Below are 13,377 nucleotides of genomic sequence, written 5' to 3'. Positions count from 1 at the left end.
TTTCAGGGTCCCTCTGTGATAGGCTCCTGTCTGGTACCCTGTTTTCTCCCTCTTCTGATGTCCGTCTCATTTGCCTTTCTGAATGAAGATTGAGCATCTTACCCAGGGTCCTCCTTCTTGCTTAGTTTCCTTAGTGTATAGATTTTATCATGATTATCCTATATTATGTCTAATATCCATTTATAAGTGAGTATATACCATGTGTGTCTTTCTGCCATTGTTATTAGCTTTGAGAAATCCATTCGCATTATTAAGTAGACAAGAGAATTTTCTTATTGTAATGATGGTCAATATATTTGAATTCTTCTTGAGTTGTCCATATTTATTATTTAAAATCATTTTTGGTAATCCAAAGTTGTAACTCAATTATAGTTTTATTCAAGACGATGAAGGGAAAAAAATTCAAATCCACAAACTTAAAACACAGTCACTTCCAAGTCCTTGGGTTTCATATTTGCTTAACATTTAAATATTTTTTGTTTAGAATTCTATAATTTTTGTTTTGATTTTCTTTTTTGAAACAGGGTTTCTTTGTGTAGCCCTAGCTGTCCTGGAACTAGATCTGTAGACAAATCTGGCCTCAAATTCAAAGATCTGCTGTCTCACCCTCCCCAGTGCTGGGATTGAAGGTGTGTCCCACTACCACCTGGCTTGCAATTCTCTAATTCTTATATTCAGGGATTCTGTAAACTTTTATACCCAGGAAGATGAAGTATAATAAGATTCAATGACATGTGAGAGATGTGGCTTTATTTTACTGTCCAGAAGAAAGGCCATAGGGAAGGAAGTCATATAGGATAATCATGCTAAAATCTTTACACTAAGGAAGCTAAGCAAGAAGGAGGACCCTTGCTGGGAAATAGTGAGAGCTGTAGAGGACAGGGTCTCCACAAAGAGAGCAACAGAACAAGAAAATTTGAACACAGGGAACTTCCCAGAGACTCATACTCCAACCAAGGACTATGCATAGAGATAACCCAGAACCCCTGCACAGATGTAGCCCAGGGCAGTTCAGAGTCCAATTGGGTTACATAGTAATGTGAAGAGGGACTGCCTCTGACATAATCTGACTGGTCTGCTCTTTGATCACCTCCCCCTGGCGGGGAGCAGCCTTACCAGGCCATAGTAGAGGACAATGCAGCCACTTTTGATGTGAACTGATGGATTAAGATCAGAAAGGAGAGGAGAACCTCCCCTATCAGTGGACTTGGGGAGTGGCATGCATGTAGAGGGAGGAGGGAGGGTGGGATTGGGAAGGGAGGAGGGAGGGGCTTATGGGGAGATGCAGAATGAATAAAGTGTAATTGATGAAAAATTTTAAAAAAAGGGGGGAAAATAATTTAAGAACCTTAAATGACTTTCAAAATTCAAGGAAAACATGGAGTTAGTCAATTTACATGGAGCACGTCTCGCCCCTGGGGGCAATGGTCTCCTGAACCTACTCAGACCTCAGACACCACCACTGCTAGTTCTAGAACTGATGCAGGATGTTCCAACGAGGGGGTTAAGGCTTCTCATAATATTTCCTATAAGCCCACACCTGTTTGTTTATATCCCCCATTTTCATTCATTATTAGCCAGATAGAGCCAAGTAATTGTGGTAATGATACTTACTTTTTGCCCAATGCTGGAATGCTAGTAAATTTAGGTATGCCCTGGTTACTCACATGCCTCACTGCGTGCCTGTGCCCGTTGATGCCCCTCACGCTATGACTCTCTTCAGACAGAAAAGGGATCTTGGAATTACAGCCACCATTGTTACTGCCATCTCATTGGTGGCTGTTGGAGCTACCACCGGGGCATTAGCCATGAGTCATACTGTGCAGACTGCTCAGACCCTGAATAATCTTTTAGCCAATGTAGCTCATGCTTTAGATGTACAAAAAGAAATTAATGCTCAACTAAAAGGAGGCTTGATGGTGTTCAATCAGAGGATTGACCTCGTGCAGGAGCAAATTGATACCCTATGGCAAATCGCTCAACTTAGCTGTCAATGAAAGTATGCTGGACTTTGAGTCACTAGCATAAAACATGAGAATTTTTCCTGTGCTGCAAATCTGTCTAAACAATTGTCTAGCTATATTTTAGGTAATTGGACTGGAGAATTCGATACTATGATGGAGCAGCTGAGAGTGGCCATTGTTACAGAAAATTCTACCAGAGTGGACGCAGGACTAGCCACAGGATTATCATCATGGATTGCTGCAGCCATGAATCATCTGAAGGAATGGGCAGGCATGGGAGCGTTAGCAGGCCTTCTGGTGTTGGTCTCCTTGGTTTGCCTGTGGTATATATGCAAGATTAGAGTCTCACAACAGTGTAATGCAGCCATGACCATTCAGGCCTTTACAGCCATTGAAGCAGGACAGTCTCCCCAAGCATGGTTGGCTACCATAAAAAGCTAAAATGTTACGCTCAGGATGCGAGGCTAAGCACTGCACTCAGGGTCAGCCGCTTTGGACCCAGAGAAGAGCAAGTGTGATTGCATGCGGGTTGATGCCCCAGGTCCCGCCTCTGAGAAAAAGGTATCAGACGGGTCTGATGCTCTTTGGGTGGATGACACCTAAATGAACATCGCTACAAAGTCCCAATTTGTTTCTAATATCAGAGATCAGACCTCTACTCTTGCCTGATGCGTCTAAAACAAAAAGGGGGAACTGCAGAGAGCTGCGTAATGTCGAGCCTTAAAGATGGAGCTGGTTTCTGCCTTCCACCTTCCCGATGGTGAGTGCTCTCTGTCACGAACAACTCCACATTTGGCTAAGGCTGAGGATCTGGCTTGCTTCCATGTATGTGGACCTATCTGCATTGCCCACATGGCATGCTGGGGTTGGCTACCCAGAGGCTATTTAAGCTGTGGGCTGGCTTTTTTCAGGGTAAGATGATTGTTCAAGGTTCCTGAATAAACTGCATTGAAAAAAAAAAGAAGAAGGAGGAGGACCCTGGGTAAGATGCTCAGTATTCATTCAGAAAGGCAAATGAGACAGACATCAGAAGAGGGAGAAAACAGGGAACCAGACAGGAGCCTATCACAGAGGGCCTCTTGATGAATGCTATCTTGGGTACATGAGTAAGAGAGCACATATTGTGCTAAAATGCTAGAAATAAATTACTTTTAATTTAAATTTATTTTTATAATCTATTCACTATACATCCCAATTGTAAGCCCCACCATTAACTCTTTCAGATCAAACTCTCCACCTCTTTCCTTCTATCCTCTTCCCCTAGTCCTCAAAAAGGGGGAGAACTCTTCTTCTACCATCTAACCCCAGCCTATCAAGTTTCATTAGGCCTGCATCCTCCTCCTCTGTGGCCTGATAAGGCCACCCACCAAGGAGAAGTACAAAGAGTGGGCAACAGAGTCCATGCCATAGACAGCCCTTGCTTCCCTTACTGGGGAACCTACATGGAGCCTGAGCTTCTTATGACTACATCTGAACAGGGGTTCTAGGTCCTTTCCATGCATTGTCCTTGGTTGGTCTCTGAAAGCCTCCCAAGCCCAGATTTGTTGTCTCTGTTGGTCTACTTATGGAGCTCATTCCCATCTAGGTCCTTCTATCCCCTCCAATCTTCCCTGTGACTCCCTACACTCTGCCCAAAATTTAGCTGTGAGTCTTAACATCTGTTTCCATCCTCTGCTGGGTGGAGTCTTTTAGATGACATCTATGGTAGGCTCCAATCCTGTTTCCTTCAGCTGCTCCCAGTGTCTATTCTATTTGCACTTCTGAGAATAAGGACCTCTCTAGGGTCCTTATTGTTATTTAGCTTCTTTAGGTCTGTGGATTTAAGTATGGTTATTACATGAATAATATCCACTAATAAGTGAGTACATACCATGAGTGCCCTTTAGTTCTGACCCTTTGCCTGCAAATTTTATAATTTCCTTGTTTTTCATAGCTGAGTGGTATCCCATTGTGTAAATGTACCACGATTTTTGTATTAATTCTTTGGTTGAGGGACATTTAGGTTGTTTGCAAATTTTGGCTATTACAAATAAAGCTGCTATGAACATAGTTGAGCAAATGTCCTTGTATGGAGGAGCATCTTTTGACTATATGCCAAAAACTGTTTAAAGACTAGGAAAAGGTCTTCAACAACCCTACATATAACAAAGGGCTAATATCCAAAATGTATAAAGAACTCAAAAAATTAAACTCTAACAAACCAAATAATCCAGTTAAAATGGGCACAGAACTAAATAGATTTCTCAACAGAGGAATATCAAATGATGGAGAAACATTTAAGAAATATTCAATGTCATTAGTAGTATGGGAAATGCCAATCAGAATTACTCTGAGATTCCATCTTAACACCTATCAGAATGGCTAAGATAAAAACCCAAGTGCCACCACATGCTGGCAAGGATGCATAGAAAGGGAAACACTCCTCCATTGCCAGTGGGAGTACAAACTTTGTACAACCACTTTGTAAATCATTTTGGTGCTTTCTCAGACAATTGGGAATAGTACTACTTGAAGAAATAACTTATTTTCAAGTTCCTGTTGCCTGCTGCACTTTGAAAGTCTTCCTGCACATCCTGCACATCACTTGGTGTTCACTGTCCAACTTGTTGAGCTCCATAAGAGCATTGTATTTGCTTTACTATATTTCATGCCACACAATATATGCAATGCTTTCTGTTAAATAATGAGGAATGGGAGAAGTGGAGGGTCTGTTTTCTCATTCTTCTCATATCTTTCCATTCTTTCCTAACCACACTTCTTTTCTTTTTTCAATGCAGTTTATTCAGGAACCTTGAACAATCATCTGACCCTGGGGAAAGCCAGCCCACAGCTTAAATAGCCTCTGGGTAGCCAACCCCAGCGTGCCATGTGGGCAATGCAGATAGGTTCACATACATGGAAGCAAGCCAGATCCTCAGCCTTAGCCAAATGTGGAGTTGTTCGTGACAGAGAGCACTCACCATCGGGAAGGTGGAAGGCAGAAACCAGCTCCATCTTTAAGGCTCGGCATTACGCAGCTCTCTGCAGTTCCCCCTTTTTGTTTTAGACCCATCAGGCAAGAGTAGAGGTCTGATCTCTGATATTAGAAACAAATTGGGACTTTGTAGCGATGTTCATTTAGGTGTCATCCACCCAAAGAGCATCAGACCTGTCTGATACCTTTTTCTCAGAGGCGGGACCTGGGGCATCAACCCGCATGCAATCAGACATGCTCTTCTCTGGGTCGAAAGCGGCTGACCCTGAGTGCAGTGCTTAGCCTCACATCCTGAGGGTAACATTTTAGCTTTTTATGGTATCCAACCATGCTTGGGGAGACTGTCCTGCTTCAATGGCTGTAAAGGCCTGAATGGTCTTGGCTGCATTACGCTGTTGTGAGACTCTAATCATGCATATATACCACAGGCAAACCAAGGAGACCAACACCAGAAGGCCCGCTAACGCTCCCATGCCTGCCCATTCCTTCAGATGATTCATGGCTGCAGCAATCCATGATGATAATCCTGTGGCTAGTCCTGCGTCCACTCTGGTAGAATTTACCGTGACAATGGCCACTCTCAGCTGCTCCATCATAGTATCGAATTCTCCAGTCCAATTACCTAAAATATAGCTAGACAATTGTTTAGACAGATTTGCAGCACATTCTCATGCTGTATGCTAGTGACTCAAAGTCCAGCATATTTTCATTGACAGCCAAGTTGAGCGATTTGCCATAGGGTATCAACTTGCTCCTGCAAGAGGTCAATCCTCTGATTGAACACCATCAAGCCTCCTTTTAGTTGAGCATTAATTCCTTTTTGTACATCTAAGGCATGAGCTACATTGGCTAAAAGATTATTCAGGGTCTGAGCAGTCTGCACAGTATGACTCATGGCTAATGCCCCGGTGGTATCTCCAACAGCCACCAATGAGATGGCAGTATAACAATGGCGGCTGTAAGTCCAAGATCCCTTTTCTTTCTGAAGAGAGTCATAGCGTGAGGGGCATCAACGGGCACAGGCACCCAGCAAGGCATGCGAGTAACCAGGGCATACCTAAATTCACTAGCATTCCAGCATTGGGCAAAAAAGCAAGTATCATTACCACAATTACTTGGCTCTATCTGGCTAATAATGAATAAAAATGGGGGATATAAACAGGTGTGGGCTTATAGGAAATATTATGAGAAGCCTTAACCCCCTCATTGGAACATCTTGCATCAGTTCTAGAACTAGCAGTGGTGGTGTCTGAGGTCTGAGTAGGTTCAGGAGACCATTGCCCCCAGGGGCGAGACGTGCTCCATGTAAATTGACTAACTCCATATTTTGCTCCACTTTTAAAAGTCATTTAAGGTTCTTAAATTATTTCCCCCCCTTTTTTTTTAATTTTTCCTCAATTACACTTTATTCATTCTGCATCCCCCATAAGCCCCTCCCTCCTCCCCTCCCAATCCCACCCTCCCTCCTCCCTCTACATGCATGCCACTCCCCAAGTCCACTGATAGGGGAGGTTCTCCTCTCCTTTCTGATCTTAGTCCATCAGTTCACATCAAAAGTGGCTGCATTGTCCTCTACTATGGCCTGGTAAGGCTGCTCCCCCCCAGGGGGAGGTGATCAAAGAGCAGGCCAATCAGATTATGTCAGAGGCAGTCCCTCTTCACATTACTATGTAACCCAATTGGACTCTGAACTGCCCTGGGCTACATCTGTGCAGGGGTTCTGGGTTATCTCTATAAATAGTCCTTGCTAACCACACTTCTTAGGTGCCTTACTGAGATGTAATATGAGATATTGAAAATAATTTCTAGCAAGAGATATGGGGATTGAAGACATAAACACAGACAGATGCAAATTTGTTTTTATTTTTCAGAAAGCAGGGTTTCTGGGTAATATGAATTCATCAAGGGAACACGAGCCAGGTTTTTAAGATGAGATTGCAGTTTTGTTATAGTCATCATTTCAAAACTGGGTCCTCAGCCTCCACTTTCTTAGCCCAGTCGGCAGCAGCGGGCAAGGGTCCAGTCTATGATTGGACACAGGCAGTGGCAAATGTTTTCATTCTGGATATTCCAAGATCCACAGGCAAAGCCACACGCACAGCCAGTAGCAGCCATCCCTGCATGTAACGTGAGACACACAGAATCAGACACCTTGGACTGTAAGATAGGAAGATCCCTAAATGTCCTTTTTTAGGAAGTGCATGAGTAAATCATTGTTGCTTTTGTTTTGTTTTGTTTAAATTAGCCAAGAATGTCTACTACTTAAGTGAGGTTAAACCTTTTGTAAAGGCTTTAAATTTCATGTCTCCTGCTCATTTTCCTCATTTTATTTTAAAAGCAAGAGGCTTTTTCAAAGAAGACTGTAATACGGGGTGCCCTGGTGTCCATTCTAGTTCCACCACTTCACTCCAGTCCTTAGAATGCTTATCATAGGTCAGTGTCCATAAGCAGCACAGCTTTCACCTCAAAGAGAATAGGCTTATTCTGAGCCCTTTAGGAATGACTGTGGTCCAGGAATAAACACCTCCAGCCTGTATTAATTTAGCAGATTATTAATGGCCACTAACCCTGAAGTAAGAATGTCATCAGATAGCAACTGAAATATATGGCAAAGTTTTCCTCTTATTTGCTGTAACCCATCTGCCTGCTGTCCCCACCAGTTTATGTGGTGAATGCTCTATGCTTCTTTCTGGTTATGTGACTATAGCAGTCTGTGGATCTACTCCCACAGTAGATCTAAGTTTTACAAGACATAAAGCTATTCAGTGTTTACAGTTCTCTTCAAGCAAACAAAATGCAAAATTACTTAAACAGAAGAAATTGGAAGATGGAATTTAGTAAAAGTTTCAGTTAATAGAAAATTCACTCCTGTCTTAACCCATGCCCACAACATAGGGGAATAGATTAGAAAAGAAGTGAAAGCCATACAAAACACTGGACAATTGAGGGTCAGGAAAGGGAGATTGTAGGGACATGAAGGAAGAAGTGACAGGAAGAGCAGGACCCCAGAGTCCCTCAGTAGCAATCTTGGGGAACTGAAAATCAGAAAGGGATATCTGGAACCTGGGATTATAGCTCAGCTCCGTGGCAGTACAAACCAGAGTTAGGAGAAGATGCTACTAGAGGATTGATGAAAGGACCCAAGGACACCTTGTTCACAAATTCTCCTTGAGAATTTACTCACCAGCAGGACAGGAGGCCAGTGTGCCTGAAGCCTTGACAGTAGTACAGGAGAGACTATTACAGACATCTGAATAAGAGAAAAAAAATGGATATTGCCTATGATCCTTCTCTCAGTTTTCTTGTAGTCCTCATCTGCTCTAGGGTTGTCACAATTTCCATAAGTAATCTACTCCATGTTCAGTACTTCTTACTGATTATGTGATTATTGCCCTTCCACCACAGAGCCAGTTATTTTTATTAATTTAATTTTTTATTAATTACAGTGAATTCACACTGTATCCCATCTGTAGCCAACTCCCTCATCCCCTCCCAATCCCATCCTCCCACTCCCATATCCCATACCCCTCCCCCAGTCTACTGATAGGGGAGGTCCTCCTCTCCTTCTATCTGATCCTAGCCTATCAGGTCTCATCAGGACTGGCTTCATTGTCTTCTTCTGTGACCTGGTAAGGCTGCACCCTCCTCAGTGGGAGGTGATCAAAGAGCAGACCACTAAGTTCATGTCAGAGACAGATAGAGCCAGGTTTTACAGGACATAAATCTATTCAAAATTTGCAGTTCACCTTAAGCAAACAAAGTGTAAAAGTACTTGCACCAAAGGACTTGGAAAGTAGAGAAGGTTGTATTAGGGGAATTTGGGGAAGCACACAGGGACACCTTATTGACAAATTTTAAACTTTAGTTTGTTCATTTGTGAAGAGACAGTAGTTATGGCTTGCGCCATAAACTGTAAAAATTTAAGGAACCAACTAGATGCTTAATATTATGCCAGTTTTATAATGTGTTCCTAAAATACAGGCCCTATCTTTTTCTTCATCCTCATCAAGAACATTAAGTTCTTCCAAAAGGGTAGGATGCTGGGGGAAGTCCTAGTCAGGAAGGCAGGGATGAGGTAGATGGAGATCATAGAATGGAATATAAGGGATCTTAGGTTTTACATACAATCAGCATGAGCAAGGATTAGGCTATGATTTCTTCTACTCATCTCATACCTCGACGGCCGGGAACTCCCTCAATCGGTTTCCCCTCAGTAGTCACTACGACAGTCAGCTGGAGAAGGGATATGAAGATCAGAAGGGAACAAGTTGTAGTCTTCATCCTGTTGAAAGTCAATGTCTTGGGGCTGGAGGGAAGAGGCAGAGAAGATGAGATCAGTGAGCTCTGGCATGGATGTGAGAGAAAGGACATATTCTAGAGAGAGTAGAGAGGGAACGACAGAAGTAACTGTACTCAAACTGTTCCAGGTGTTAAGAATAAGAGAGGCTTCCCACAGAGCTGACTGACTCACCAGAAGCTCAGGAAAGGTTCTAGGGCCTGGCCAGATGCGATGCTTCAAACACTATGGGATTACTGACCTGGGTATTCTTATTATATACTCCGCAATGGAGTAACCACTTTCAGTACCCTTTGACAGATGGATGTCTTGTGTAACAATTTCTTGAGAATTACGAAGATGTGAGGTTCAAAATACTGAGGAAGTAAACCCTTTTCATCTTTCTGGAAAAGCTGAAACTTACAAGATTCACATCCCCAATTTTTATTAGCTGAACTGTCCCCTGGCAAATCTGTCCCATGGAGGTGGAAAGCCTTGCAGAGAGCTCTGTAGATGCAGCATCAGGGAACTGTGACACATTCAGGGTAAGCTTTTCAGTGATGGAGCTGCATTCAAGCCGTCCCACTCCTGAAATTAAAACACAGACACACACATATAAATACACAAAGGTACACAGACAGACAGACAGACACACACACAGCTACACACACAGACACACAGAAAGAGAGAGGGAGAGGGAGGGTTATTGTGTAATCCTACCAAACTAATTGGTTCAACATCTTAGCTTCTGGTAGAATTTTTTTTTTGTTAAAATGAGAGGAAGAGAGAGAGAGACACACAGAGATAGAGAGAGAGATATAGGTCTTTATCATAAAACAGTCTCACACAACACTTGTGGCACCAGAATAGGGCCAAGAGCGAACCAAAGCTGCTAGGAAAGAGTGGGTGCATGTTCCTACAGTGGGTGCTGATACCTCACACCTTTGGTATGAGAATACCTCTTGCTACAGTGTATAAGGGTCTTTGTTTTGGGTGATAAAACATGAAAACAAGTCTGAGTCATCTACCTATTAGGAAATTCTGGGAGAGGATGCCATAGGAGAAATCCAAGAGAGAAAACATGCCTGCTCAATGAGTGGGATCTGCTGTGCGAGTTCAGACATGATATGAGATAGGCTAAAGATATAAACAATTCTTTTTTTCTTCTCAATGCAGTTTATTCAGGAACCTTGAACAATCTTCTGACCCTGGGGAAAGCCAGCCCACAGCTTAAATAGCCTCTGGGTAGCCAACCCAGGCGTGCCACGTGGGCAATGCAGATAGGTCCACATACATGGAAGCAAGCCAGATCCTCAGCCTTAGCCAAATATGGAGTTGTTTGTGACAGAGAGCACTCGCCATCGGGAAGGTGGAAGGCGGAAACCAGCTCCATCTTTAAGGCATAGCATTCTGCAGCTCTCTACAGTTCCCCCTTTTTGTTTTAGACCCATCAGGCAAGAGTAGAGGTCTGATCTCTGATATTAGAAATAAATTGGGACTTTGTACCGATGTTCATTTAGGTGTCATCCACCCAAAGAGCATCAGACCCGTCTGATACCTTTTTCTCAGAGGCGGGACCTGGGGCATCAACCCGCGTGCAATCACACTTGCTCTTCTCTGGGTCCAAAGCGGCTGACCCTGAGTGCAGTGCTTAGCCTCACATCCTGAGGGTAACATTTTAGCTTTTTATGGTAGCCAACCATGCTTGGGGAGACTGTCCTGCTTCAATGGCTGTAAAGGCCTGAATGGTCATGGCTGCATTACGCTGTTGTGAGACTCTAATCTTGCATATATACCACAGGCAAACCAAGGAGACCAACACCAGAAGGCCCGCTAACGCTCCCATGCCTGCCCATTCCTTCAGATGATTCATGGCTGCAGCAATCCATGATGATAATCCTGTGGCTAGTCCTGCGTCCACTCTGGTAGAATTTTCTGTAACAATGGCCACTCTCAGCTGCTCCATCATAGTATCGAATTCTCCAGTCCAATTACCTAAAATATAGCTAGACAATTGTTTAGACAGATTTGTAGCATGGGAAAAATTCTCATATTGTATGCTAGTGACACAAAGTCCAGCATACTTCCATTGACAGCCAAGTTGAGCGATTTGCCATAGGGTATCAATTTGCTCCTGCACGAGGTCAATCCTCTGATTGAACACCATTAAGCCTCCTTTTAGTTGAGCATTAATTCCTTTTTGTACATCTAAAGCATGAGCTACATTGGCTAAAAGATTATTTAGGGTTTGAGCAGTCTGCACAGTATGACTCATGGCTAATGCCCCGGTGGTAGCTCTAACAGCCACCAATGAGATGGCAGTAACAATGGCGGCTGTAATTCCAAGATCCCTTTTCTGTCTGAAGAGAGTCATAGCGTGAGGGGCATCAACGGGCATAGGCACCCAGCGAGGCATGCAAGTAACCAGGGCATACCTAAATTCACTAGCATTCCAGCATTGGGCAAAAAAGCAAGTATCATTACCACAATTACTTGGCTCTATCTGGGTAACAATGAATAAAAATGGGGGATATAAACAAACAGGTGTGGGCTTATAGAAAATATTATGAGAAGCCTTAACCATTTTATGCTCCTTGAGAGCAACAAGTAAGAGAAGAGGTTATTGAGAAGCTGTGGTGATATTGCCAAATCACTGCTATGTGTAATAAAATATATCTATTGCCAGGATGGCTAGTCAGTGGTAATTTCTTTGTGTAAGGGAGAAATTACTACAGGAAAGAAATATATGGCTAATGTGCTCTGCATAGCCTCTGGTTTGGGGATAAATTTGACTAAAGAGAGAATAACACGAGATGTTGGCTTGCCTGCCTCTTACAGCTTGAAGAATGGAAGAGAAAAAGAGTACAAGTTAGATCTGTGCTAAACATTCCTTCCATGTGTCCAAACACTTGAAATTCATAGGAAGATAAGCCAGAAAAAAAACAGACAAACAAACAAACAAAAACAAAAACAACACAAAAAAACTTGTTGTCAGGAACCACAGACTGATACTGTGTTTTAGTGGCTTTTTATAAGTCTCTTGGTGTGATGGTATCTATGTGAAACTGGAGAGACTTTGGCCTAGATCAGCAAATAATTGAGTGTATAAATATGTTGAAACATTCAGGAGATGAGGAAATGAAAAATCAAATGGTAAGTCCTGATATAGTTACAAAAAAACAAAAACAGAACAAAACAAAACAAACAACAATAGAAAATAACCAAATGTGTTAAGATTTGTGTTGAGCTAGAGTCCCTGAGGGGAAAATTGATAAACGGCCGAATGTGGCTTTTTGAAAGGTTTTAAAATCTAACTAAGGATTAAAGGAAAGAATGAAAGTCAAGAGGTTCAGGTTGTTCCTACTGCACCCTTTGAAGAGGAAAGTTATGCCATTGGATGGAAATCATCAAGCTGCTCCTCTGACAGGGTGGCCAAGTTTGACTGCAATTGATCGCTATAGATGGCAACTGAAGACATGCCAAATTATGGATTCATTTGTCCACTATTAAAGTACAAGTTACTTAGATTTTGGTGGGTTCTGAACGCAAAATTACATTTATTCATGACAGTCACCAAAACCACTAAGAGCAATGGGTTGTTAGATCTGGGAATAAATCAGTCCAGGTAAAAAGAACCAAGCTTGTCCTAAGAGTGGGCAGTAAACCCACTACAGAAAGTTATGTATAAAAAGTGTTGGGGATAGAACTTGTACAAAGCTAAACCACGGGCTCTCACTGAAGCTTGGCATGCCAGAGGGACAGACAGTGGAAATGGCCAGAGCTGCAGATCAAGTCACCAGACCTTGAGTGTGGTGCAGCCAGGCACATAGGGTTCTGTTCCCACTTGTTGCTAGGATACACTAATTTGAAATGTCCTCATCAAGGCTTTGGGAGTAGGGAAAATGCTTGGAGATCTCATTGAGTTTCCTCAGTATAAGGATGCCAAACAAGTATATTAAGTAGTGGGATCTTTTTGCACTGTGTTGGATCATGCTAATGCATTTTAAAGAATTTCTTTAGCCACTGGATATCAAGACCAATTTGTATTCACTTGGAATGGTCATCAGGGGACATTGGTGGTCCCCGAGGTTACCTTCACAGTCACATTCTTTACCATGGGATTGTGTCCTGGGTTCTTGCTGTGTCATGCTAACAATCCTCCA

At 42.8% G+C, this 13,377-nt stretch overlaps 1 protein-coding gene across 1 annotated transcript; it reads right to left on the bottom strand.

Moving 5' to 3' along the window:
• Window positions 1-6,779: 6,779 nt before the first annotated feature.
• On the bottom strand, window positions 6,780-9,486 carry LOC110543156 (resistin-like alpha). Its single transcript, XM_021629574.2, has 4 exons — window positions 9,410-9,486; window positions 9,114-9,244; window positions 8,123-8,188; window positions 6,780-7,055 (listed from the first exon to the last, which is right to left on the bottom strand). The coding sequence occupies exons 2-4, from the start codon at window positions 9,217-9,219 to the stop codon at window positions 6,928-6,930; spliced, it is 300 nt and encodes a 99-aa protein (XP_021485249.1). The 5' UTR covers window positions 9,220-9,244; window positions 9,410-9,486; the 3' UTR covers window positions 6,780-6,927.
• Window positions 9,487-13,377: the final 3,891 nt, after the last annotated feature.

Source organism: Meriones unguiculatus, chromosome 17, assembly GCF_030254825.1.
Source record: "Meriones unguiculatus strain TT.TT164.6M chromosome 17, Bangor_MerUng_6.1, whole genome shotgun sequence".
Lineage (NCBI taxonomy): Eukaryota > Metazoa > Chordata > Mammalia > Rodentia > Muridae > Meriones > Meriones unguiculatus.
This window is presented reverse-complemented; position numbering and strand designations above follow the sequence as displayed.

What these genes read in the sequence shown, in the direction of transcription:
- LOC110543156 (XM_021629574.2), bottom strand. Translation starts at nt 9,219, where the DNA reads ATGAAGACTACAACTTGTTCCCTTCTGATCTTCATATCCCTTCTCCAG. An exon ending in GGGAGTTCCCGGCCGTCGAG is followed by an intron (nt 8,189 to 9,113) that starts GTATGAGATGAG and finishes TCTCTTATTCAG; the next exon opens with ATGTCTGTAATAGTCTCTCC. An exon ending in ACTGGCCTCCTGTCCTGCTG is followed by an intron (nt 7,056 to 8,122) that starts GTGAGTAAATTC and finishes CGTTACATGCAG; the next exon opens with GGATGGCTGCTACTGGCTGT.